Source organism: Cynocephalus volans, chromosome 4 (genome assembly GCF_027409185.1).
Source record: "Cynocephalus volans isolate mCynVol1 chromosome 4, mCynVol1.pri, whole genome shotgun sequence".
Lineage (NCBI taxonomy): Eukaryota > Metazoa > Chordata > Mammalia > Dermoptera > Cynocephalidae > Cynocephalus > Cynocephalus volans.
The window spans coordinates 161,003,607-161,030,014 of record NC_084463.1 but is presented as its reverse complement, the minus strand read 5'-3'; the positions used below and the strand labels follow the sequence as shown (position 1 = coordinate 161,030,014).

Here is a 26,408-nt window from a genome sequence, read left to right as displayed (position 1 = left end):
TGTGTGTGCCTAAAGCAAAATCTCACTCCAAGAATGCTTGGTTATTAGTAAGTGACACGTGGCCTCTCTCAGGGCCCCAGAAGCCTTTCTTGGTTCCGACTGCCATGGTCCGTCTGTTCAGTAGAATGAGATATGCTGCTGTGACCCTGATGGCAGCGTGGCCCAGCCACCTGGATGTGGAGCAGCAGCCCAGGAGCAGACTCCTGCTCTCTGCCATGGGCAGCCCAGGTTTCCTCTCTGTGGGTGGCAGAGAGTGGGGGTGAACGTAGAGATGGGAGGGGTCATGTCAGCTGCTCCTCAAGTCTCAAGTTGGAAGTGAAATCTGAGGACACCCCTGGTTTGAGATGTAGGCAGGTTACACAGTGCCCCTGGCTCCCCACCCCTCACAATCTCTGAGTACGTTTTAAGAGACCTGATTGATATTTTATTCTATTTTTTTGATCAGAGTAGGACTATATGCTACCATTTTGTATAGAGAGAAAACATGAGCAGAGGGAATCAGTGGCTTGACACACAGGCCTTACCATCAGGAGATAGAACCTGGAAGATCTAATTGGAGTGCACTTCCCTTACCTAGGACTGGGAGCTCCATGCCTGACTCAACCCACCCTCCAGCATTGGCCTCATGTGTCAGCGGGCCTGACTCGCACACGATGCCTCCCCAGAGGGAGAGGTGCCAGTCCAGGAGGCCAGTTAGGGGCAGAATTGAGAGCTGACCGATTACAGGAACTAAAAGAGCTAGGCGACGTCAGCCTGGGGCCGGAGAGTGGGGTGTCAAAACTGACTCCAGAAACTCGGGAAGGGAGCTTTCATGAGGAGCCAAGGCAGGTTGATTGGTTCTGGCCATGAAGAGAAGGGACATACTGGGTCAGGTGGCTGCCGTCGCCTAAGGGAGTGGACCCAGAGAACGGGCAAGGGCCAGTGGCAGCAAGAGGGGAATCTCATCCCACCACAAGCCCAGAATATGGGAACAGCCTTCCAGCTGATCCTGCTCTTTCTAGTGTTTTCTTTTCCATCCCATTCTGTTCCCCAGCATTTTCACCCTGGCTCTACCTTCTTGGGAACAGCAACTAGGCCTCGAGTCACAGCCACTGCACTTTGGCCCGACCTTATAGAATTTCGTGGGTGGAGAGCCTTGAAGATTATTTTGTCCAGGCTGCAATCCCAGAAGTGAGTCCCTTTAGCAATTCCTAACACAGGGCTCCGCAGCCTGGTTGGCAGCCCTCCAGTCGTGGTGCCAGGGCTTCTCCCTCCCAGGCAGCACTCCTTGGGTAAGCCAACTCCCCTCTTGGCCCAGCTGGAGCCACCTGGAGCAAGCTTTTTCCCTCTGCCACAGGCCAGCAACCATGTTGGCCTCCCTCCTCATGGGCAGCCTCCGTGGCCTTCAGCTTCCCCGTCTGCTGCAGATCGTCAGTGAGTTTCTTAAAGGGTTTTATTGAGACGGGGGCCTAGAGACTAAGTCTTTATAGCAGAAAGGGACTTTTGAACTTAGGAACCACCTCATTTTATAGATGAGGAAACTGAGAGGTTGTCACCTGCCCAAGGTTACACAGATAGTGAGAGAGGGCTGGGCTCAAACCCAGTCTCCTGATTCGAGGCCTCTGCTCTCTCCTCACCACCCACTACCTCTGGCAACTAGCCCAATGTAGAGGGAGGTGACCGTGGTTGTTGATGCTAGTCTCTCATATTGTCCAAAATCACAGTAGCTCTTCTTTGGTGGGGGGGCAGCCCCATCTCCCTGTTGATGTGTTAAATTTCAAGTCAACTAAAACCCCTGAATTGTTTTATAACTTTATCCTGTTCTTATTGTAAAAATAATATAGGCTGTTAAAATATTAGAAAATACATACAAATATAGAATACAAATTCAATAGCATTTACTGTTGTAAAATTTTCCCCACCCTGCACTTGGTGGCTTTGTTTTTAGGTATAAAAGTAGAACTCTACCTCCACCCTTGATAAGGCATCTTGCTAGGTCCCACCCAGCTCTTCTGTCTCTCAGAATCTTGTCATCGCTTCTTGGCACCTAGGCAGGGCTCAAAAAACTCTTGCGGTGTGACGGCCTGAATGAAGCAGGCATCTGTCTCCTTAGTGCAAACAGGCCTTCTGCCCACCCCATTGCCACACTCCACTCTCTGGGTCTTTCTCTCTCGGTTCCCCCTTCCCCTCCCTGAAACACCTCTGGCCTCTTCTCCTCTGTTCAGATCCTCCTGTTCTTCCAGCCCCACCTCTTTCAGGAAGCCTTTGTTCTTTCAGATGCAAAAGACTTTGTAGTCTCTGCCCACTACTTGTCCTTAGTTATGTATCGATTTGTATCCATCTCTGCTCTTTTCCTGGCCAGGGCCTACCCCCCAGTCAGCGGAGGGCCCCCCAATTTTCTTGTTTTCCTCACAGCACCCATCTTGCAGTCTGGAAACCTCATGGACCCTTGAAACGTGACTGTCTGGTCCAACCCTGTAGGGAAGGGCCCTTCTGAGTGTCACAGGGGGAATGTGGGGGACACGGTGTCCTACCTTGAGCTCATCTGAGGAGCAGGAAGGAAAGCAGAGTCTTGAAAGCCCCAGGAAACGGCTGCCCCACCCAGCCACGACTTCCTGGAAACTGTCCCTTCTCCTAAAGTTTACATACACAGCAGTATCACCTGGATCCCCAAAAGTGGGCTCCGTTCATCTGGGGATACGTAAAATGGGATTTATTTGGCATTTCACATGGAGAGGCTTCTGGAGAAATCCGCCATGCCTGGCTGTTCAAAGTGTCATAAGGAGGGTTACGGGCCCTTTCCAAATCCTCTGGTCCTCTCACAGGGAGCCTTAGAGAAGTTCAGATCAATGTTTTCTTTCCTCCTTGCAGTGCCTGAGCCCCAACCCTTCTCATGCCTCCCCGAACGGACCAACAGTGGCCCAGACCTGGTAACCCTCCTCCTCTCACTCCTCCATCTGGCCCAGGTGTGATGGGAGAACACTGAACTGGGACTCAGGGACCAGGATCCTAGAGCCATCTGCTTCTGAGAGCAATCCTGGGTAGGTGATGGGGAAGGCCAGGTCATCTCCAAATTTCCTTGGAACTGCCTAGAGGTGCCCTCTCCCAGGTTGTCTATCGGCAGCATGTGCAGTGCTTCCAAGCACAGACCCTGAACCAGGCTGTCTGTCTGGTCGGCACCCCAGCTCCACTACTAGTTAGTCGTGAGACTTTGGGCCACCTGCCTGACTTCCCTCTGCTGGGGTAAGGATGATAATAGCACCCACTTCAGAGGGTGGGTCATCAGGTGAGCCAATATGTGGAAAGCGCTTCCAAGGGTTCCTGGCCCAGAACAAGCTGCAACTACTGCTGTTGCTAGGTGTCTGGACACTGAGCTCAGCTGTCCCTAAGTGTCCAGGCACTGAGCATGGACATTCCTAGGTATCTGACCAGAAGTGGCATGAACTTTGCACCCTTTTATTATTGGGAATGTGGCTCCTCCTCCTATGGTCTGACCCTGGCAGGGTGTTGGGAGGAGAGGCCAAGACTAAAATCCCAAGTGACTGCAAAGATCCCGGAAGGTCCGGGCCCATGGAGGCTATCAGTCAGGACGCAGGAGTGTTCAATGGCAGATGAAGAAAGCCAGGGGATGCCGAGAGCAGAGCACGCTCGGCCAGGGGTCAGCAGGCACCAACTGGCTGAGACCGTGGGCAGATCACTTAATCTATCTGGGTCAGGTTCTTGTCTTGACTTGAGCCCACCAGTAACTGCAAAGGGGGAAAGGTTTAGACAGAATGCATCAGTTGTTTTGATTAATTTCCCTGCATGGGGAAAAAAGAGGCCCATAAGACAAAAAAATTGGAAACACAGAAAACATCAGTTCTCTGATTTTAATAGTTGGGGGGAAGGTAATAAAAGAAAACAGACAACACAGAGCCTCAGACTGCCTCAGATTGGCAATGAACCCAGGGATACAGAAATGTAAACAAAAACAGAGCTTCCACCGGCCAGCCGCCAAAAAAACAAAAAAAAACGAGCATCCAGATAATGTTATTTTATACTATATAACTTTCAGAATACAGCAACTCCCCAGACACTCTAGAGTAAGATTAGCAAGAGTCTTCAGAATCAGTCTATACACATCTCAGAGGACAGTCCAAGAAGGCTCCTTCACCTCAGGCCAGCCTGGGCTCTGAGCAGACACTGCTCTTTCTGGGCAGGGGAGGCCGAGGCTGGTCCTGCTCAGGGCTTGCTTCCAGGGGCTGCCCAGCCTGCTTTGTGCTGTGGGCCTCTTCTGAGTTCGCCTCCCTGCAGCAGGCTGGCCCTGCCCCTGCCCGGTCTCACTCTGATTCACAACCCTTTTCCTGTTAGCAGGAAATGCAGCCATGCCAAGGAAGCCAACCAGCTTGGATGGCTCTTTCAAAAGTCCAGGCTAGTCATTTGAAAAGCAGAAAAAAGGCTACAAATAAAACTTGTTAACCACCTAATCTCTCCTCTCTTTGGGAGTTTCTGATGTATTATTCTGTCCTAATTTTTTTAGCTGCTGTGCTAGGGTTTTTGACTCAGCCTGGCCCTGTGCTTGTTTTAGTACTTCAGGCAGTGGGCTCAGTGTCAGACTCATCATCCCACCTGGCTGACCCCTAAAATCCCAGTGCAACACCCTCAGCCTCGGAAGGGTGAGTTATTCCACAAATGGTTGGTCATCAGGAGGCAAGCAGGCTCTCCAGGAACTGGGAGCTCACCTTGAAAGGAGCTGCGGGAGGGAAGAGAGATGTGATGTGCTGTCCCTGTAGACGGAGAAGGATAGAGCAGCCCAGGGTGGGGCTGGGGGAAGGTCTTCAGTTAAATATCTGAGGAGGTACAAAGAATGGAGGTGGGCTGGGGCAGCCACCCCTAGAGCCAAGGCACAGAGGAGGTTTGAAATGTCCAGGATAAATAGAACCGCGTGGGAATGGAGAAAAGCCAGCTCCATCCCTCTCTTAAAAACAGTCGCCATTGGCACCAAAAATATATTAATATCTGTACATTTGTCATCTTTAAAAAAAGGAAATAAAATCTCCCTGGCACCTTGTAGTTGATTTCTTAAAAATGAGGTGATATGTGGAAAGGCCTCCTGTATGCACACACTCAAGTACACTTGCGTGCAAGCAAGCACACAGCAGGGTGCACACAATGCACACACACACACACAAGCACACACAGCTGTGCACACACGTGCTTCTTCCTGTCGGAAGGGCAGAGCCCTGGAACTCTGAGCGTTAGGAGCCCTGTGGGTGGGTGGGTCGCCACCAGCCCCCTACTGTGGTTGTTTGCGGGGGTGCTCTTTGCCAGTGCTCCCGATTCTGCCATCCTCGGGAACCCACAGCCCCTGCCTTGTGCTTAGAGGCGAGGGCAACAAGATCCCCTCATACCTCCTCTGGGAAGGAAGTCCTACTGCCAGGGGAACAGTGCCTGTCTCCATAGGCGGCCTCTTCTAATCGAAGGCAGCCTTGGCCTCCCCCCAAACCCCAGACATAACGCACATCTTCCCAGGCTGAGAGCAGCCTCTGCCTGTCAGGCAAGAATGCAAAATTTAGTGGAAGTCAGTGCTGGGCCTGAGTGAGCCCGTGCGCCTGGGGGAAAGATAAGAGGACCAGGGCTCCAGTCCTGATCACCAGTGTTCTGGCAAGAGGCCACAGGAGGGTGGACTGGCTGGGCAGCAGGGAGGTGAGCATCCCCGGGCTTGCGCTGCTCAGAGGTGGGGGCTACCCTGCAGGAGGGACGTGACAGTGTTCTGCAGGGCCACGGCCACCTTCTTGGAGGTCTTGCGCAGCAGTGGGCTGTCAGGGTGGTGCTCCTTCAGGTGCAGGATGTGGCCCTCCTGGCTCTCGGACGTGCAGCCACACTCCTCACACACATACAGTTTGGCCCGCCGCTCTTTGTATGCGTACTTCTGCTGCACACCATGGATCTTCTTGAGGTGAGACTCCAGGGAGCAGCGCTGGGTGAAGGCCTTGTCACACAGGCTGCACTTGTAGGGCCGCACACCTGCAGGAAGACAAGGACCAGGGTCAGGGACCTGACAGGGACCTCAGGACCAGTTAGCAGCTTCTCGACACAGAAAGGACAGGACCCCTGACTCTAGGGCAGAGGGATGGATAGAGGTCTGTCCAATACCAGTTTCCCAAGTGACTCTCTAATCAAAGTCCTAATCGGTGAACTCAGGAGGACTTCTGCCCTGAACTCCAAGATGCCCTTCCAAGGCTACCCATTACCCAGGGCGAGCAGGAGTTGCTGGAATATTTCCGTGTGGCCTCAGCCAAGCAGGTCTTGTATGCTCCCTCCCAGCCATGGGCTTCTGCTTACCAGTGTGGGTTCGGACGTGTCTCTTGAGGTCAAAGGTGTCGTTGAAGCCCTTCCCACAGTACGTGCAGAGGTGCCTTTTGACATCATTATGACACTTCATGTGGCGATTCAGCATGCGCTGGTAGGTGAAGGCCTTCTGGCAGATGTGGCAGGTGAAGAGGTCTCCACTGGGACTGTCCCCCAGGGTCACCTGTGAGTGAGGACAGTATTTGTAACAGACATCCAGAAGTTGGGGTTGCAGGCTGGCAGATTGGGAGGATACAAATGCCAGCCCCTAGCACCCCAGAGAAAAGCACTGCTCACACCCCTGTGCTGTTTGCTCACAGTGATTGGCAGTTGGAGGCTGGAAGGAACCTTTAGGTCACTGGTCCAGCTTCCTGTCTGATTCCTGAGTCCCCTTTCAAGGTGGTCACTAGGGCCTCCTTTACCATGTCTAGAGATGACACCTTAACCACTGATAGAAGCAGCTGTTTCTCTGTCAGCTCTACTTCCTAGAAAGCTTTCCCTTAACTGAGGCCAAGTCTGCCCCTCTGTAGTTTCTGCTCATTCATTCTTGTCCTCCCCCTTAGGACATGGGAAATGTACACACCATGGTCTCTGTGGCAACTTCCCCAGGCTGCAGCAGTGCTGTGAGCCTGGAGTCCCCTCCAGCCAGCCCAGCTCCCTGGTTTTTCTTGAGCCGAGCCTGATGTGGCATGGTTTGAACTCCTCTGCTACCCTGAGGACCTTCTTGCCTATAAACCTTTTTGATATTTTTAATTATGGAAAATTTCACATTTATATAAAAGTGGAGAGACTAATATCGTGAGCCCTGAGCCCTGTCACTGAGGGCCAGTCCTGTTTTATCTCTGCCTCCCTACTTCCCCTGTGCCTTGGATTATTTGCAGCAAATCTGGGGTGCCCCCAGACACATTTGAGAGTGTGCTGCTTAAAGTTAAGAGCTGCAGCAGCTGTCCAGGACCTGTGACTAGCACAGGTGTGGCTCAATGACCAGCAGAGTGACCCAGTCTTGATACCTCTGTTATTTAACACTCTGGAGGTTGCTGGTGCTCTGTGGGTGGACCCGGCACTGGCAACTCCTCCCGAGATCACAGGCATCCATCACACCACTCCTCATTCAGTCCCCTCATTCGGTCCCCTCATTCTGTCCTGCTCTGGCACCAGGGAAATTCCCCTTGTTGCTGGCAGTCAAGACCTTATGGGCTGAGACTCACTCCTTCAGTTCACCTGCTGTTCTATCCCCTTTAAGGAATGAGGGAAGGGCTCAAGGGGCAATTGTTCGGGAGAGCCCTGGCTGGCTCTGGCCAATCACCCAGCACATGTCTCAGTCATTAAAACACACACTTGGCCTCCGTAGGCAGGAGAGGAAGGAACAGCATTCCTCTGCCAGTTTTCTCCAGCCTTTGGCAGGTAGGATAGCACTACCAGGAGTATCCTCCTGCTAGATCACTGCTGGCAGGTGCTTCCAGATCTTGGAGCTTTCAGGAGTACAGATCCAGCCGGAGACGGCCCTGCTGTTTGTGCGCTCTCTGGAAGCAGGAGCACAGCAGTGCTGCTGAATGCAGCGGGGTTGCTTACCCAGGTCCTGCCCTTGATGCAAGGCCTCAGACACCGACAAGGCTGGAAACAACACAACTGGGCGAGGCGACTGCCGGCACACGCCTCCAGGAACAGCTAACCACTGTGCCAACTCCAGACCTCACTCACAGGAGCCCCAGAGACGTAGCTGAGGCAGGCTCACGTCTTACTGCTTCGCCTAGGGCTTCTGTGCAGAGAGGTAGCTCTTCCTTCAGCTGCCTTGCCTTTTGTAGTCAGAAAGTGAACAGAACTGCCAATGGACATGGACTCCAAAGAACTTCAGACCTACTCTCCCCCTCCCTCCACCCCCATCTGTGTTCCAGCTAAGTTCACTTCTCTTCAGAAACCTCGGCCCAGGTCCCAGGTCAGTCTCTGCCTACATCTCATTTGTGCCACGTCACGGGCTGGACACAGGTCTACACAAGTGCCCCTGGTCCTCGGAAACAGTGTGAGAGGCATTACCTTCATCTTGGTGCGTAGGAAGCCATGGTCTCTGCTCTGGGAGTCTGTCAAGTGGCCCATGTCTTCAGAGGGCAGCCGGGCCACCACACAGGGCCCAGGGGCCACACTATAGCTAGAGTCCCGCAGGCTCATGTCCAGAGCCGTGGGGCAGGAAGGGGGTTCAGCCACTGATGGTTCCAGCTCCTGGTAGGGTGGTGGTGGGCAGAAGCCCAGGCTGACTGGGGAGAGAAGAACAGCCAGGTGAGGGGCTTGGGGGAGAAAGGAGGATCCAGTGGGATTTCAGGAAGGTTCTCTAGCAACGAGATGGCTAGAACCTGGAGTCTCTGTCCCACCCCTTGCAGGCATGCGGCAGAGTGGGGCTGTCCCCAACCCACCACACGCTGCACCTCCCTCCCGCCCTATTAAGGTAATTACAGGTGACGCCAGCCAAGCGCCACTGCCCGCTGAGTAATTTGTGTCTTAGCGGAACTGGGAGGACCAAATTGCCCTACCAATTATCCCAGAGTTGTCTGCCTGCCCCACCTGGGCCAGTCCCTCTGGATTCCAGCCTCGTCCACACTCGTGCAGGGACAAAGGGCACCACTGGAGGCCCTGGGCCCAAGGACAGTTCTTTGAGACTCATCCTTGTCCCAGAAGGGTCCCTGGTGGTCGGGCCTCTCTAGGCTTCTCTTGCAGGCAGATTTAGCTGCTGGCCTTGGAGGTTCAGGTGATCCTTGCCCCTTCCTCCTCTGGGCTAGCCAGTCCCTGCTCTGAGTGGCCCATCAGGGCTCTGGCTCCCCACTCCACAGGGGAATAGGCCAGTGGGTGGAGCGGGGAGGAAGTCAGGGAGCAGCAGGTGGATGCCGCGTAACAGTCTCAGGTGGCCCGCCCAGCGCTTATGCAACCCTCCCCCAGCGGGGACCGCTCGCTGGGCGCAGTCAGGGCTGGGCTCCCTCCAGCGGTGGCGGCAGCACCGATACCTGGCAGCCCTTGACATGGCCACTCCCACGGCAGCACCTCACACTAAACAGGGCCTGGGAGGCTTGGCTTCAGACACTAAGCCCTAGCCTTGCTAGAGAGAAAAAGAAGAGTTCTCTGGAGGGACACAAAGGAGACAAAGTCTCAAAGCCAGCAGAGTTGGGGCAAATGGTCTAATTTTTCAATTTAGTCAGTATTTTTCTTCCAAAGAGCCTAACCTCTATACTGAAAACCTCTACACTAGGAGCATTTCCCATGGTTTGGAAAGAAAAAGCAAGAGGGGCCTAGGACAGAAAGGATGAATGAGCTCCAGAGAGAGGGACTTAGGAGGCTGATGGAGGGTTTCGGAAGTGTGAGCACGGCCTCTGTACCCTGCGCTCCACAGCTGGACATGGTGGGCAAAGACCCAAAGACCCGGGCAGGAGGGCTGCTGCCCGCCTCCCCTCCCCTCCCCTTCCCTCAGGGATGTGGGGGAAGGAAGAGCAACGTGATCATGGGGGAAGGGTGCGTTTGCAAGCACCCAAGTTTCGGGAGAGGCCCCACTCTCGCCCCCTCAAAACACAACAAAGGTCTGATGGGTGAAGAATGTGCCTGCCTGCCGCCCAGAACCCGTTCTGCTGGCCCTGGCGTCTGTCTGTCCAGGGGACTTTAATGAGCCACCTCATTCTGGGAGTTGATTCACCGGAGTCTGGTACTGGCCTGGCCCTTGAGACACAGTCCCCTTTCACCCTCTGAGCTCTTGGGGGTCCAGCTGTCCTGCCTGGCTTGTGTCCCATAGTGGGAGCTGTCTGTGCACACAGGACAGGCTGGGGTGGGCAGGGCGGACAGAGTGTTGGCAGCTTCAGTGCCAGCTGACCGGCTATTGGAGACCATGGCTGAGAACTCAAAGCTGAATGACAATTTCCATTTCTCAATCCAGGTAGAGACCCGCAGGAAACTCTGCTCTTCTGCCTGTCAGTACTGGATGGTGTGAGCTAGGCTCCCAACCGCTGGACCTGGGCCACACTGCCTCCGCCTGGAGCAGCAGAGGAGCGGCAACAGCAGGCGAGGGGACTGGCTTGCACTCAAGATGAGCTGTCACCGTCGGCTCCACTAGCGGAGGCTCATGGTGAGGGTTTGGAGGATCCAGGCCAGTGTGGGAGGAAACCTGTGTTCTTTGCCCACCTCTGCCATTCCACACAGTCCTGGAAGTGCTGGTGCTGAGGGACTGGGGACAGGGAGTGAGCCTGTCTGATCTGGCTCTCTCTGCCACCTCTACCCTGAGCGAGGGGTGGGTGAGGCTGGACAGGTGGCCACATGGCTGCCAGGGTGGGGATGCTTGCCTCATCCCATCCACCCTGTCAGACCTGTCTCCCTGCCACCCCCGTGAGTGTGTCCCTGCCAGCCGCACGCACAGGGAGTGCGCATTGGGCATGCTGCCCGTTGCTGAGTGTCACTGAATGGCAGAAGGCAGGAAGCAGAACTGGTTGGGCCCTGCTTGTGCTGCTCTCTGTCCCCTAATTAGATGTTTCCGGCAAGGCGGCAGCCGCTGTGGCTACTCATCGCATGCCCACAGGTGTGGAGTGTGGCAGGCTGAACCAGCCTGACCCTCCCCCTACTCCCTCCAGGGGCTCCCCTCCTGTTGGCCCAACTTGCCTCCACCTGAGTGATGCTGAGGGCCTAGGCCCAGAGCAGAGGAACAGACACCATGGTGTTGTGTCCGAGGCAACTGCCATCTGAGGACCATCTTCTGCCTTACCCTCTTGCATTGAAAGCTACTGGCCCACATACTGGACGGAGCACCAGGTCCTTTCTCATCCAAGGTCTCAGGACAGGGCTGGGTGTGAGGCCCGGGCACTAGCTGTCCAGGGAGAGCAAGTGAAGCAGATGCAAGGACACTGGCTTCCTGGGTCCCCCGCTGAGCACACGGGTGCTGATGCTGGGGCTGACCTGCGCGTGGGGTTGACTCCACTCTCAATGTGAGGGCGAGCCCAGGTTGGTTTCAGGCAGCCTTGCAAGGGCTGGGGTCCCCTGTGCCTGCCTCCTCCAATCCCCGCAGGCCAGCTAGCAATCGCCCAAAGCAAGCCAGCACCGGCCAGAGGTGGCAGAGGCGAGCAGCAGGGAACATAATGGACATGTCTCTTGGCCTTTTGTTTCCATTCTGTGAACTGCCAAAAGTTCTTCTCTCAGGCAATATCTTTTCCCCTTTTCCCAGCTGCTTTCCACTCAATGTCCATGATGAAATTAAAACCGTGCCTTGGCGCCTCGGCCAGCGTGCACAGCCCTGAACAGCCAGGGCTCTTCTTCCTGTCTCATCCTCCCCTCCTGCCCAGCACAGGCCCGGGCACCCTGTGGGACTCTGTACAATACATGCTGAAAATGGACAATGATGAAAAGGGACCCCGACATCAACATCAGCCTGGCTTCACTCCCATCCCCCCACACCCAGAGTGCTCATCCTCACTTGCTCTCTCTCTGGGACAAATGGTCTGGCAGGCTTCTGCCTCGGCGCAACCAAGCTTGGGACAGACAGCTTAGCATCTTGGGTGACAGCACCCCATGGGACAGGTAGGAGTCCCATCTAGCCCACTGCCTGGGCCCAAGCTGCTCTTCTGTTCCTATCCATTGGCGGGCTGTCCACTCTCCCAGCCCTGCCCCCTGGAGAGCACAGCAAATATCTCCTTTGCTGCCAAACACTTCCCAGGAATCACTAGAATCATCATCAGAGGCCTAACCTCTTCCTGGCCCCACCCCCTCCCACCCACACACAAGTACTCAGGGGCCCAAAGCTGACTTTCTCAGCCTTTCTAACCCAGCCTGGAAAGACAGTTGCCCAAATTCTCCCACTACTTAGTGGCAGAGCCAGACTGGGCCATGTTACCTAGAGGAAGTGGCAGCCTTCTCCAGCTCAGCCCACAGGCCTGTCTGGGTTTGTGCACGTGCTGGTGAACTGGCAAAGAGACTGCAGGCCAGCCCACAAGCAGAGGGGAGGCTTGGGAGTGGGCAGCTGGGGGCCTGGAAGAGGCCCCTGGAACGCTCCTGAATTCCCGCTTCCAGGTCTATCCTCAAGTACCTTCCTGGCCTTGAGATTTCACTCACAAGGGCCAGGGCTTGGAGGAACTAGCTTGATCCTTGTTCCTGGAGTCCTTCCCCTTCAGTCCATGAGGTGGAATTTACCACCTGGGTACAGGTGCCTGGGTTCCTCCTCAAGAAACCAGTATTACTCCGTCACTCCACAGTCAGTACTGACACAACTAAGGAGAAGCCCATGTGGAGGAGACACAGGGGATGGAGAGAGGGAGGGAGGGCTGCAGAAGGAAATCCTCACCATTCCCCTTCCAAGCCTTCTAGCCCTGAGGCCCACACCTGGGCGTTCCCCTCGCCTTTGGAAGGGCAGTGGGGTTGAAGGGAAAGAGTCTGTCCTGGGAATGGGGACTATAGAATTTTTTTTTTTTCGGTGGCTGGCCAGTATGGGGATCCAAAGCCCTCTAGAATTTTGCCTACGGGAGAAAGGCTGATGTGATGATGGTCAGACTAGGGCCCTTGAATCAGAGCTGCCAGGTGGGGCCCAGCGTCTTCACAGTAGAACCTTTTGCTTCCAGGTGGTATCTGTGATGCTTTGAGGAACCTGGTAGAAAGGTCAGAACTCAAATGTTCCCATGTACCCCGGTGGGAATGGGGTCAGTGCTTAGCTGGTCACAACGTGCCAGGAGTCTGGTGGGGTGATGGAAACGTGCCCAGCTGGCTCCTGGGGTCATGCTTGGCTGCTGATGGAATGGCCCAGCAGGGGACAGGCCACCACAAAACACATCCCCCACTCTCCAGCCATTTGAGGCACCCGAGCATGGACTGGGGACATTCCCTTCCTCATTTCCAAAAGCTGTGGGAAAACTCTCCACTGGGCCCCATGGCTTTTAGAGGTAAAATTAAGTTCTGTGACTTTTACCGTTTACTTGACCCCACAGGACTCTCCCCTCACCAAAGTGAAGACGGCAAACTCTCCCCGGTGCCCTTGAGATTAGATCCCCCCACCCAATATCTGGACAATTCTGCAAAGCGAGTGACCTGCACATCTCCCTCACCTGGACAGCAGCAGCCCTGGCACGGACCACCCAGAAGCCCTCCCCTGCACCTGATGGGACAGCCCCTGGGGTGCAGGTCTCCCCTGCCACTCCCACTGTGGCCACCAGAACTGAGATGGGAAAATCACTAGGACCCAAGGAAGTCAATGATTTGAACAAACGGAATTTCTTTGTCCTTTGTAAAAGTCAACACATGATCTGTTACTGATTGGGATGTGAAATAAAACTAAAAATAACAGCACTGAGTCTGGCTCAAGGCTCAGCTCACCTTTAACACAGTCCAAGTTCAGTTTATCAGATCCCAAGGAGCAGCTATGCAGCAAGTCAAACACAGGTGAGGGAGGAGGCAGCAGCGAGGCAGGGGGCTCTGCCAGCCACCGAGCCCTTCCGGAGGTGGAGACCAGTCAGCTCGCCAGGAAGTCGGCGAAGCAAGAAACTGCACATGGAATTCTGAGCCCACACCCTAATCCACCTCAGGTGAGGATGCTGCTCACGTCCTTTTTGCCTCAGTTTCCCCACTGGGGTCATCAGGGACTTCTGGCACATTCCCTTGTTTTAAGGAGATGGTAGAAGAGGCCCAGCTGCTCAAGATAAGGTTAGGCTGTGAAACATCCCGCCAGCGCCACAGGCCATTGGATCTCGGCAGTTCAGGCACAAAGACCTCACCATTACACCCACTGTCTCCAACAGTGTATTCTGGAGGGAAACAGGCAAGAGTCCTCACAGGGCCCCTCACCGCCAGAACTTCCCCACTTTCCTACAAGGCCTGGGGCGGTGCCCGGGAGCCTGCAGATCAAGGGTCAAAGTCAGTTGGTTAATTACACCTTCTCCCCCTTTGGAGGCGCTGGGCAGGGTGTTCCGCGCATCCCCTGCCCTGCCCCCAGGCCTGGGGAGGGGGAGTTGCCAAGGAAGCGGCTTTCTCCAGACCAAAGATTTTGTTGGGGGTAGGGGAGGACGGAAAGGGCAGAAGTGTTCTCAGGGCTTGCAGAGGAAGATGCCACTGGAGGAAGACACGACTCTGGTTACTCATTCGAAGTTGACTCGGACACTGTCAACGCGCCTTCCAAAAATAAACTGGGTGCACCGGATTCCCCGGGGCCTGATCCCCTGGCTGTGGGGTGGGCCCCTTAAAACCACTGTCCGCTCAACTGTGTCCTCCGCAAGGCTGAAGGAAGCGCGCTTCTAACAGAGGTGAGACCCGATCCCACCTTTGTCTTAGGGCAAGCGGGGTGCAGCGGCGCCTTTCCCACCACCATCTCGGCGCACTGCGTGGGGCCGCCGGGCGGGAGCCCCAGGGAAACTCGAGGGGACCCCAGCCGGCCCGACCCGGCCCCCAGTGTTGCGGGGGAGGGGGAGAGACCTGTGAAAGCGGCTTAAGCTTTGAGTCTTCTCTTACATTTAGCACAAATCTCAGCCGCAACTCCAGCTCGCTCCCTGCCCCCCAAAGTGGTATCGCTCCAGTGCCCTTTTCCCGTCTCATGAATGTCCCAGCTTTCCGGATTTACGACGCGAGAGCCGAGGGTCGCCTGAGCTCAGGCCGCTGGAGGGGAGGCGACCCCCCGCCCCCAGGCCTGGAGCGGCCGCGTTTCCACCTTGCAGCCCCCGCCCCCACCCGGCGCTCCTTCCGCCGGCCCTGCCCTCCCCTTCCCCGTGCCCGGGATCGGCCGCCGCGGGCTAACGGGGCCGCGGTCGCCTAAGCGTTCAGTCCTGGCGCCCGAACCGCGCCCGCCGCCTCGACGCGGCCGGACGCTCACCTGGCACGTAGATCTCGCCGCGCTCCTCGTCCGGGAGCTCGCTCCAGTTCCTCTTGCACGTGGAGACGCACGGCTTCTTCACCAGGAACGCGCGGGGCATTTTCGAACCCTCCTCGCCCGGCACTATCCGCTTCCGTAACTAGAGCCGGGAGCCGTCCCACCTTTCCCTGGCGGGGCTGGAGGCGGGGGAGGGGACAGTTCAGGGAAGGGGTCGCCGAGGCGCCCCCACGTTCGCTGAAAGACCGTGCTCGGACGGCGCGCACCCGTTTCCAACTCCGCGGAGTGTCGCCGTCCTCCCTCCTCGCAGCCAGGTGCACCAGGCGGAGGGGAAGCGGCAGGTAAGCGTCTCCAGGCTCGACTGGCGTCCCCGCGGCCGCTTGGGAAGTCTTAAAGTGCGAGCCGGACGGACGGGTTCACGCTTTATTGGCTCGCGGCGGTGTGTGTTGGTGGCTGGGGCGGGGTGGGGGGGTGATCTGATCTAATTAGCTTGGAGTGGCCCGGGGAGCGACGGCGCATGCGTTGGGAAATAACGGTGACAACCCACCTATTTGTTACCTGTCGAACCGGTTTCCATTCCGCTGCGGGTGAGGTGTCCTCGCGGCCCGGGCGGGGCCGCCGGGCGGGGGCGGGCGGCGGGCGCCGGACACCCGGCACCTGGCTACCCGGCCGGGACCTCCCAGCGGGCGTGCCAGCATTGCGAGCAGGGAGGTGGAGGGAGCGGAGGGGGCAACGTTATTTGCACCGACGCTCGCACGCTCCGCTTTGATGAAATGAAACTCGCCCAACTGTGCCGGGCCGGCCTGGCGCGCCCGGGTCGCCTGGGGAGGCATGAGGCCGCCGGGTGGGAGCGGGCCGCTTGGCTCTCACTTGTCGAACCAGGCCTGGGCCCAGGCGGCCCGGGATCCCAAGGCCTGGCTGAGCAATTCGTGGTTCAGCCTAGAGGTGTTTTCTGGGCGCCTACTTCTGCCCAGAGGCATGCGGGGCCGCAGGAGCTCACAAGACGCACACGGCCCGAATACAAAGTGGAGAGCCCGCCTTCTGCCCTGGGAAGACTTCTTGGAGGAAGGGGCATTTAAACTGCGCTGAGTCCACCGTGATCCTGAAAACCCCCAGCGCCTTGGCATTTGGAGCTTACACCCCCGAAAAAGCTATCTTCCTAGTCCCAAATGACTGGATTTCAGATGCAGCAAGGCCAGAGGAGGGCTGAGGGTCCAGGTCCCCAGACGGGGTCAGGCCCAGCCTCCTTTGCCCGGGTGCAGCCACCATGGAGAGCTTCCTCCCCACAGCCTCCCCACACCCGGCTGAAGTTCAGCCTGGGACCGTCCCCGCCCCTACCCCCAACCATTCATCATGCTCTGCTCAGTCCTCAGGCCCAGTTGGAGGGATGCCCACCCTCCTCAGAAGCCAGGGAGTGCTTGGTGGCCTCCAAGAGGCACTTTACTGTGACACTTTGGCCATGGCTGGGCTTCTTTTACTAGCTGACCTATTAAGGGCAGGGATGGCAACCTCTTTCTCTTTTAGTTCTCAAACCCCACCCCAATATAAAACTAACATTTTAGAGTCCCTACCACACATATACCTTTCTCACAAATTAGGAGGAAATGAGTCTGACAAATGAATTCACACAGTTCAAAAGTCAGGAGTCAAAAGAGGAGTAGACAGCTGATGGTGGACTTTCAGGCATCTAGTTGGAGATGCCATTTTTTCAAGAGTGGGGAGGTTTCCAGCGGCCCTTTACATTTCCCCACAGGACTTCTACAGCGTGCCTGTGGATGTGGGAGACTGTGGACTTTGGGGACAGGTGGGCCTCTTCCCTCACTCCTGGAGCCTGTGAATTTGGCCAAGAGTCTGTCACCTGGGAATCCTATCACATGCCTCCTGAGGTTGCCGGGAGGGTGATGTGAGCTCTTGCCATGGGGCAGTCATGTTTGCCCCCTTTTCCTGCCTTTCCCAGGCTCTGCCTTCCTGCCGCCCTCGCTTCCCATGTCAACCCTCCTCTCTGATCCTGGACCCTTTCCTTCAACTGACATTAACTGAGCACCTACTACGTATTTATCTTTTGAGGCAAGACACGGCCTGTCTAGGAGAGAGGTGATTTTAGTTCATTCACTCAACGAATATTTATAGAACACTTTTGTCATGCCAGATCCTGATGGGCTGGTATGCAGCAGGCACTTGGTAGATGCTGTGGTGAAGTCTTCATGGATGACTCTGGGCACAAGAGGCAGTCTTTCTCATCGGGGGAGCAACTTGAATGTCCAGAAGGCCAGGTGGGTGGATCAGATGGATGCAGCCAGCCAGTCCAATGTCTCCAGCTTGTACAAGAACCTTACAGTGGATGGAATGAGGCCCCAGGAGGGACAGAGTATTGCCCATGCTGTCCCCAGCATCTGCAGCTGTGCCTAGCACAAAGTGGTTATCAAGAAATATTGTCCAATCAATGAATATCCTATTTCTTGACTTGTGTGATCCATGAGCCTTTCATGTTCCAACTTTGGTAGAGACATAACTGCAGAACAAATTTCTTTGTTATAAAGAAAACAATAGTGAACATTCAGTGATTAAAGACAATTGTGCTGGCTGTGGGGGAGCGACTAGAGAGTGGTGGGGACTGTGGAGAATGTGCCTACCTAAAAGGCAGTCACAATCACGTCATTTGGGTACCGAAACTCAATGTGGCCACATCTTTCCAATTTCCAGGAGAAACCAGAAATCCAGATTTATATGTGAAATCTACTGATTTTTAAATGTTATCTCAAAAATTTTAAAGACATGGAATGGGTTAAACAAAAGCTTTGTGGGTTAGATTTCACCCTCAGGCCTCCGGTGTGAGGGCTGTGGTTCATGGGCAGCTCTGCAGCCAGACAATGTATTCGAACTTGGGTAAACTCGGAGCTAAACTGTGAGTACAATGAGGGCAGGCACCTTCTGCTCTGTTCACCACTGTTTACCCAGCACTCTGCACAGTGCCAGCTAGGTATCATTTGTTCATCCCTTAATTCAGTCAACAAATATTTATCAAGGATTTCTATGTGCTAAGTACCAGGGATTCTGCAATGCAAGGCGAACAGAGAAAAGTGGAAATAGTGTGACACAGAACGTTTGACTAGAGTGTTGTGGTAGGGGCAGGTCGGGGGTGCCGAGATCTCAAGGAGAGGTAGGAGCCAGCTGTGCAGAGCAGGGAAGAGCGTGATCAGCTGAAGGAATAGATGGTACCAACCCCAAAGCTGGAGTGAGCCTCCTGTGCGTGCAGTGAATCCAAAGGCTATGGTGGCCAGATGGTGAGGGGGACGAAGTGGAAAAGAAGAGGTTGGCTACATCGTGTGAAGTTCAGCGTGGTAGGAAGGTGCAGGCTCCAAAACGGGCAGAATAGAGCATGTGTATTAGTGGGGAGGGTGGCAGTAGGGAGACCAGTGAGGCGCTACTGCAGTGGTCTAAGCAGATGATGGCAGCCTGGGCCAAGGTGCACACAGAACCATGAGGGCCAATTCCAGGTGTGTTCTGAGTGGATGTGTCTTGGTACAGTGGCCAGAGGTGTGACACAAAGAGGAACCACGGCAGGCAAGTGAGGACTAAGCTCCTCAAAGTGTGGTGTCAGACACCCGAATGTGGTGCCCAGGGGCCCAGGGAGAGCTAGGGCACGAGTTGGATGGAGGGAGAAGGTCTGAAACAACCCCTTCCTGTTCTCAGGGAAGGCTTCCGGGAGGAGCCAGGATGGGGTGGGAGTGGGGAAGGGGCTGGGAATCGCTGGAGGGCTAAGGCAAAATGGGCCGTCCTGTGGCCTTAGTCTTTGGGGATTCGGACCAAGCCACCTAAACTCTGAGCCTCAGTTTCCATAGGTTCCCACTGGGGGATGCCAAGGAGTCAGGTTAGGCTGCACCATGAGCCACGTGTAAGGCCTGCAGGGCTTTATTCATCCTCAGAGTTCTCACAGCCTTCCGTGCCTTGGATGCTGGAACCTTCAGCCTCCAGGTCCCCAAGGCCCGAGTCCCCAAGCCCCCGAGCCCCTGCCTTCCCTTTCCCTCATCTCACACATCCACTCACCAGCAAGTCATGCAGCTCTCATATCATCCCGACCCTGCCCACATCTCCCTGGTTACCACCCGGATCCAAGTCCCTGTCACCTCTCGCCTGGGCCGTGGTCTAGCTTCCTGACCAGCCTCCGGCTCCCCCCGTGCCCCCACAGCCAGCACTCCTCACAGCAGCCTTCCATGCTGTTGAAACCCAGGTCAGACCACGTCCCCCTCCCCCTCGGGCAGAGCCTCCAGCAGCTCCATCGCCCCTGGAATAAGACCCCAGGACCTGGCATGCTGCAGCCCCTGCTGCCCTGCCAGCCCCCTCCCCACCGCTGCCCTGCGTGCCAGCCTTGCCACCTGCCCCCAGCTGGGTTCTCCTCCTGCCGCTCCTGCCTGGAGCCCTTGCCCTCTGCCCCGCCCATGACTGGCAACCTCTCGTCGTCATTCGGGTTTCAACCGAACGTCCCTTCTTCCAAGAGGCCTCTCTGACCCCCCAGCAAGCTAAATCCGTGCCCCTCCCCCTCGTCACCTCTGACCCATTACCCTATTCTATTTTCTTTGCAGCATTTGGTTTGTCTTTTTTGTTTGTTGTCTGTTCCTCTGTCCGCTGTGCAAGCTCTGTACTTGAGGGACCTCTTTTTTTAACACCGTTTAAAATGGTTTTATTTAGATGTAATTCACAGACTATAAAATTCACCTTTTACAATTCAGTGATTTGTAGTACCCTCACAGAGGTGTATAACATCATCACAGTCTAACTTCAGAACATTTTCATCACCCTGAGAGAAAACACTGTACCCTCCCTTCCCCCAACCCTCACCCCCACGACTCTACTGTCTCTACGGACTAGCCTGTTGACTTGTATCCCCAGTGCTGAGTGCTGTGAGGGTGGATTAGTTGTATCCCCATTTCACAGATAAGAAAACTGAGGTTCAGGACCCCTCAGGAAACTGACTTTCCCTTTTCCAAGACTTGTGTCTGGTATCTCCCCAAAACTGGGCTGCATGGGGGGAGGCTGGAAACTCAGTAGGAAGAGAAGGAACGAGGTGAGGGCATCGAGTGGGGAATCCCTTGCTGAGCCATCTGGCAGCGGTCCACACCTGGGCCCTCGTGGCTAGGATGTTGCTCTCCTGGGCGGGCCTGATGATGAGCTGAGCTCAACTCTGTGCCTGGCCTGTGCCAGGGAGAGAGCCATCACCACCCTCCCACAGAGGAGCAGACACCTGGGCAGGCAGATGAGAGGAGGGCCCATCCAGGGACCTGGACACTCAAGAGGGCTAAGGGTAGCTGGTGTGGGGGGAGGGCCAGGTCAGGTGCAGCGAGGGGCAGTTTGCTGAAGTTGACTCCACTTCTGAGATGCTCTGTGACTTTGGGAAAATGGCTGCACCTCTCTGGGCCTCCTTTTCTTCATCTGTGAATGGTGACAGATGAACCCACCCTCAGTACCTTGGGGTTGCTGTGAGCCTCAGTGAGTCCACGTGGGCATGCCCATCAGAGGTGGGTTGCCCCCCCTCCAGACCCTCGCCCCAAGGAGCTAAGACTCAGACAGGCTGGAGGTTGGCAGAGGCCATGCTGCCACAGGCTGAGCTGGGACCAGAGCCAGTGTCGGTCTTCCTGACCCTTGGAAGCATGTCTCTTCAACTGTAAAAGAGGTTTAATAACTATTCCTGCCTCACTGTAAGTGGTGAGGGCCAGGGATGTGCAGTTATCGGCACCCTCTGGGCCTCAGACAGGGAAACCAGACAGACTCCTCCTCCAAGCTGACCTCCCTCCCCAGGGCTGCTCTCATCCTGGCCTCTTTCATCTTAGGTTTAATTAGCCAGGCCGCCCCACCCCACAGCCTCTTGGGTGGGAGTCATCACTCCCATTTTATGGATGGGGAAACTGAGGCACCTAGAGGGAAGTGGTTTGGGACTGCCGCCTATGAGTCAACTGTGGAGCCAGGGCCCAGAGGAGCCAGGACCGGGTCTTCTGGCTGGACCTGTCCCTCTGGGTGGGTCCCTGTCTCCATCCCACCCACTCCCCCCATTGACACCCTGGACACCCAAACAGCCTCCTTTCCAGTTCTCTACCTCCTGACTCCCCACCACCTCCCATCTGGAGCAGCGCCAGAATGGGGTAGGGAGGGGCTGGCGCAGCCTGAGGGAAGGGGAGAGACGAGTTGGCAGCGGCTGGCATGGGGGCTCAGGCCTGTTTCATCTTCAAAGCGGCTAATTAGAGCCAGAGGCGTTAGTCAGGCTGGTGGGCGGCGGGGTTTGGACGCCCGCGGTTCTGTGTCCTGAAAGCCGGCGGTCAGTAGGGCATCTGCAGCCTGGGCCTGGGGCCTAGGAGTGGCTACTCGGCCAGCCCCCGGCACAACGCCCTGGACCCCGCAAACAGCCGGGTTCCAGCCCCCTGGGAGCGGAGAGTACTGGGTTCTGGGCCTGGTTGGCCCCAGGTCTCGGGCGGCGAGGCCTCTCCCCTTCTGGGCCTTGGTTTCCCGTCCGTGCTGGGCGTGCCGTGAGCCCCGTAATCTGCCGGGCCCTGCCGTCCCGCACGTCCCAGGTCTGGATCCCGTTGTTTTCTGGCTTCACTTTGGCTTTATGGCCCTGCCGCGCCCGCTTTACCCCGCCCGGGTCGCCACGACCTCTGCTGGCCGTCTGCGCGGCCTCGGCCAAAGGTCAGTAGCTTCCACCGGGCCGCGACCCCGGCGCCGACTCCTCGTCCCCAAGCCGATCGGGTGGGGGGCCCGGGGCCGGCGTCGGGGAAGCGAAGCCAAGCCCTGCGGCGCCCGCCCGACCGGTTCAGCCGGGGCCGCCGCGCGCTCTTCCTGCGGGAGCCCTGGGACCGCACCTTTCACACCCCCCAGCGGCCACCGGGCAGCCCGCAGCCCCGCACCCCCCGCCACCCCCGGGCGCGGCGCGCGTCCGGCTCTGCGTGTGGAGCGCCCGGGCGCCGGCGGGGGGCGCGCTGGCTGCGTCCCTGCCCAGCTGGCGGGGCCCGGGCGGATGTGCGCCCGAGGGCCCTGGGACCGCAGGCCCCGCGCCGGGGACCTCGGCATCCCGGAGCCCGGACCCACCCGGCTCCACCGCCCCTGCCCGGGCCTGCGGCGGTTTCGGGGAAGGGGGCCCTGCGCGGCGGGACAGTTACTCAGCCCCAGCGAAACCGGCGAGTCGGCACCTGCCGGACGGGCGGGCGGGGAGGCGGCGGCCCCGTTACGCCCCGCCCCGCGCGGTCCCGCCCGGTCTCGGCCGCCCCCGCGCCGCCCGCCCGCCCGGAAGGAGCCGGCCGGCCCGAGCCCCGCGGCGGCTGAGTCAGGCGGTGAGAGCGGCCGGCCCGTTACCGCGGGCGCCGGGGGCCCGGGCGGCGCTGTGGTTTCGGTGCCCGCCGCGGGCGGCCTGATGAGCTCTCGGCACGCACCCGCGCGGGCCGCCCGGCCCTGTTCGCCCGCGCTCCTGCCCCGCAGGGGCCCTGGACGCCCGCCCCGGCGTCTCCCCGAAACATCCCAGTTTCCTCTGGGGACCCGGCGACGGGCCCCTGCTGGGATCTGCGAGACGGCCCTGGGGTGACGGCGGCCCCTTCGGCAATGGCGGAGGGCCCAGGCGCCCTCTGGCGGCCTCGCGGCCCCGCGCGTCCTCGCAGCCGCGGCCGCCGGCCTGATGCTCCTTCTCTTTGCAGGCATCTGCGTGCCTGACCATGGGGCCCCTGAGCCGGGAAGCCTGGGCCCAGCGCCTGGCGGCCTTCCGGGCCAGCCCGTCCGCCTTCATGGAGGGTCCCGAGGGGGAGGATTTGGGTCGAGACCTGCTGAGCGACCTGAGAAGTGAGAAGCTGAACGAACAGACCAAGGTAGGCCACGCGCGGGTCTCCTGCCCTGACCCATATTGAAACCCTAGCCTACCAGGCCAGGAACCTCATATTCGTGATTTTCTCCTAAATTCCCCGTGCCAGGTTTCCTTGCTGGCCCTGAGCTTGGAGTACCCAGCCCAACTGTGGCCAGACACCCTTTTGGCCGAGGCGGCTGCTACCTCCCTATTGGACACCCTGGTCTTGCTACCCCCACGGCCTTCAGCTCTCCGGCGGCCCCTACTGCTGGCGGCCACAACAGTCTTGGCGACAGGAGGTGCGCTGGGCCCCACCTCGGGAGCCTCCTGCCGGCTCCTGCCCCTACTACTTGGCTTGGCCTCGGGCAGCGATCTAGGGCGAGGGTTTGGCCCCATGTCCGAACAGCGCCCCCTACAGGCCACAGCGTGTGAGTGCCTGCGAGAGCTGGAGAGCTGCAAGCCTGGGCTCCTGGGGGGCTCTCTGTGGCTGCTGCGGGGCCTGCTGGGGCAGGAGGGCCCTGTCCAGCCACTCAGCTTGCTGCTGGCACTTGCTCTACGCAACACCTTGATGGTACAGTCCAGAGCTGGAGCTGGCCTGCAGGGCCTGCTCATGGCCGGGACCTCCCGCACTGGGGGTGGTCTCTGGGACTGGACACTAGCTGAAGAGGGTGACTCCCACCTTCAGCCCCAGGCACCCAGCTGGCCGGCAGCTGAGGAGGTGGAATGTGGCCTTGCAGCGCTGGAGCTGAGCCCTGAGGAGGCCCGGGAGCTGCGGGCTGCTGTGGCTCAGCTCCTGGACACCACCTACCTGCTCACTCCTGTGGCCCAGGCCCAGCTTCTGTGGTTGCTTGGCTGGGCCCTCCGGGGTCTGCCGGGACAGCCACCAGCGCTCTTCAAGCCACAGCTGGTACGGCTGCTGGGCACAGCACAGCTAACGCTGCTGCATGCGGTTCTTGCGCTCAAGGCAGCCTTCGGTGAAGCACTGTTTACTGCCCAGGATGAGGCCTTGCTGCTCCGCAGGCTGACCTTGGCCGCCCAGCACCCGGCCCTGCCCACACCCACCCATCTCTTTTACCTGCACTGCCTCCTGAACTTCCCTGAGAACTGGCCGCTGGGCCCCGAAGGTGAGGAGGCGGCCCCGCTACTGCTGGGGCCTCAGCTATGCCGTGGCCTCCTGCCTAGTCTCCTGAATGACCCGATGGTCCTCCTGGCACGCCTGCATTTGCTGTGCCTGCTCTGTGCAGAGGAAGAGGAGGAGAAAGACCAGGTTCAGAGCCCACGGTGCTACCTCACAGAGCTGCTGGCTGGCTTGTGGCAGAGGGCAGCTCTGGATGGGGGCCCCCGGGCCTTGGCCGCTCTCTGCTTCCAGGCCTCCTACCTGGTTGCCCACTACCTGGCCCGGCAGCCTATGGTGCTGACACCCTTGATCCACGGACTGGCCCTGCTGTACCGATCCCGGCCTGTGCTGGCTCCCCACTTTGTGGACCTATTGGATCATGTGGGTCCTGAGCTGAGAGAACCCCTTAGGGTGGTGTTGCGGCAGGAGGTGGTGTCCAGTCCGGGTGGGGATGAAGCTCTTCGCTGGCACCTGCAGATGCTGGCAAAGGTGGCAGATGGGGATGCCCAGAGTGCCGCCCTCAGCTTTCTACAGGCCACAGCTGCCCACTGCACGGACTGGGGCCTCCAGCAGGCCCTGCTGCGGGTCTGCCGGACCCTGCTGCGGGCAGGTGGGGGCAGTGGCCTGGCAGACTTGCTGCAGGCGCTGGCCAGGCAGCTGGAGGACCCTGATGGGCGGGATCACGCCCGCCTGTACTACATCCTCCTGGCGCACCTGACAGGGCCCAAATTGGGGGTGGCCCTGGGCCCCTCACTTGCTGCACCTGCACTGGCCTCTTCGCTGGTGGCGGAGAACCAGGGCTTTGTGGCGGCGTTAATGGTGCAGGAGGCCCAGGCGCCAATGCGGCTGAGTGTGGGGCCCCGCAGGGCCAAGGGCCCACTTCCGGTGCTGCAGCTCCAGGTGGAGGCGCTGGAGCCCGTCTACTCTCTGGAGCTGCGGTTCCGCGTGGAAGGACAGCTCTATGCGCCCTTGCTGGCTGTCCACGTGCCGTGCGTGTATCCTGGCCGTGCTGCTCGCCCTCTGCTCCTGCCCCTGCAGCCGCGACGCCCGGCCCCTGCACGGCTCCATGTCGGCGCCCTTTACACCACGCCCACTGGCCTAACGTGCCACGCCCACCTGCCACCGCTGATCGTGAATTTCGCTGACCTCTTTCTGCCTTTCCCCCAGCCCCCAGAGGGGGTCGGGCAGGGCTTTTTTGAGGACCTCTGGGACTCCTGCCTGCCGGAGGGCGCTGAGAGTCGTGTGTGGTGTCCACTCGGGCCGCAGGGGCTGCAGAACTTGGTGTCCCGCCACCTGGAGCCCTTTGTGGTGGTGGCCCAGCCACCCACCAGCTACTACATAGCTATCCGCCTGCCCCCAGACTCGAGGCTGCTGCTGCGGCTGGAGGCGGCCCAGGCAGACGGCGTGCCCGTGGCCCTGCGGACCGATGACTGGGCCGTGCTGCCCCTGGTGGGGGACTACCTCCGTGGGCTGTGGGCTGCAGAGGAAAGCCAGGTGGGGCGAACTGTGGCCCTTGAGGAGTCTTGCCTAAGAGGGGCTGCTAAGGTCCAGGACACACTCCTGTAGCTCTTTTCCCAAAAAGACCTACCTTCACCAACGACCTTCACTGGCTTGTTTTCTTCTGGGCCTTTGTTGGGAGCAGATTCACTAGGGTGGGGATATGTCTTAATCCCTTTTGCTGCTGTGACAGAATATCTGAGACTGGGTAATGTATAATAAACAGAAATTTATGGGCTCACAGTTCCAGGGCTGGGAAGTCCAAGATTAAGGGCTGGCATCGAGCAAGGGACTTCTTGCCTCATCCCATGGCAGAAGGACAAGAGAGAGCAAGAGAAGAAGGGGACTGAGCTCATCCTTTTACCAGGGACCCACTCCCGAGATAACTCACCCACTTCCACCATAAGAGCATTAATCCATTCAGGAGGGCAGAACCCTCATGGCCTAATCACCTCTTAACGGTCCTATTTCTTAATACTGTTGCAATGGACATTAAATTTCAACTTGAGGGGGCCGGCCCGTGGCTCACTCGGGAGAGTGCGGTGTTGAGAACACCAAGGCCCCGGGTTCGGATCCCATATAGGGATGGCCGGTTGGCTCGCTGGCTGGGCGTGGTGCTGGCAACACCAAGTCAAGGGTTAAGATCCCCTTACCGGGGAATCTTAAAAAAAGAAAATTTTTTTTTTTTTTTTTTTAAAGATGACCGGGGCCTTGGTGTTCTCAACACCGCACTCTCCCGAGTGAGCCACAGGCCGGCCCAAAAAAAAAAAAAAAATTTTTTTCAACTTGAGTTTGGGAGAGGGCAAACATTCAAACCATAGGGGGATCTTACACCCCAAAAAAGCCTCCAGACTAAACCCCAG

The 26,408-nt window shown here is 57.8% G+C and overlaps 3 protein-coding genes across 5 annotated transcripts in view; 2 read left to right on the top strand and 1 right to left on the bottom strand.

The window, feature by feature from the left end:
* The window catches only part of LOC134375378 (golgin subfamily A member 6-like protein 2), a 46,124-nt gene extending 31,937 nt beyond the window's left edge, over positions 1 to 14,187 (top strand). For both annotated transcript variants that reach the window (XM_063093769.1, XM_063093768.1), the window contains 2 exons: positions 10,220 to 10,408; positions 13,245 to 14,187. The gene's annotated coding sequence lies outside the window, so the exon portion shown is untranslated. The remainder of the gene's footprint in view (positions 1 to 10,219; positions 10,409 to 13,244) is intronic.
* OVOL1 (ovo like transcriptional repressor 1) lies at positions 5,656 to 15,215 on the bottom strand. The gene is made up of 4 exons (XM_063093771.1): positions 15,116 to 15,215; positions 8,344 to 8,561; positions 6,304 to 6,493; positions 5,656 to 5,985 (listed from the first exon to the last, which is right to left on the bottom strand). Exons 1-4 carry the CDS (start codon positions 15,213 to 15,215, stop codon positions 5,690 to 5,692), a joined length of 804 nt encoding a protein of 267 aa, XP_062949841.1. The 3' UTR covers positions 5,656 to 5,689.
* AP5B1 (adaptor related protein complex 5 subunit beta 1) lies at positions 14,180 to 25,774 on the top strand. Of its 2 annotated transcripts, none has more exons than XM_063093767.1 (3): positions 14,180 to 14,552; positions 22,789 to 22,956; positions 23,059 to 25,774. In XM_063093767.1, exons 2-3 carry the CDS (start codon positions 22,807 to 22,809, stop codon positions 25,612 to 25,614), a joined length of 2,706 nt encoding a protein of 901 aa, XP_062949837.1. In that variant the 5' UTR covers positions 14,180 to 14,552; positions 22,789 to 22,806; the 3' UTR covers positions 25,615 to 25,774. The 2 variants fall into 2 exon arrangements, with proteins under 2 accessions (XP_062949837.1, XP_062949836.1); XM_063093766.1 differs by lacking the exon at positions 14,180 to 14,552 and adding an exon at positions 22,358 to 22,431.
* Positions 25,775 to 26,408: the final 634 nt, after the last annotated feature.

Coding starts and splice junctions, on each gene's coding strand:
- AP5B1 (XM_063093767.1), top strand. CDS start 22,807: ATGGGGCCCCTGAGCCGGGAAGCCTGGGCCCAGCGCCTGGCGGCCTTC. Junction 22,957..23,058: donor AGCTGAACGAACAGACCAAG/GTAGGCCACGCG, acceptor TCCCCGTGCCAG/GTTTCCTTGCTGGCCCTGAG.
- OVOL1 (XM_063093771.1), bottom strand. CDS start 15,215: ATGCCCCGCGCGTTCCTGGTGAAGAAGCCGTGCGTCTCCACGTGCAAG. Junction 6,494..8,343: donor TCCTACGCACCAAGATGAAG/GTAATGCCTCTC, acceptor CCTCACTCACAG/GTGACCCTGGGGGACAGTCC. Junction 5,986..6,303: donor ACACGTCCGAACCCACACTG/GTAAGCAGAAGC, acceptor GTCTTCCTGCAG/GTGTGCGGCCCTACAAGTGC.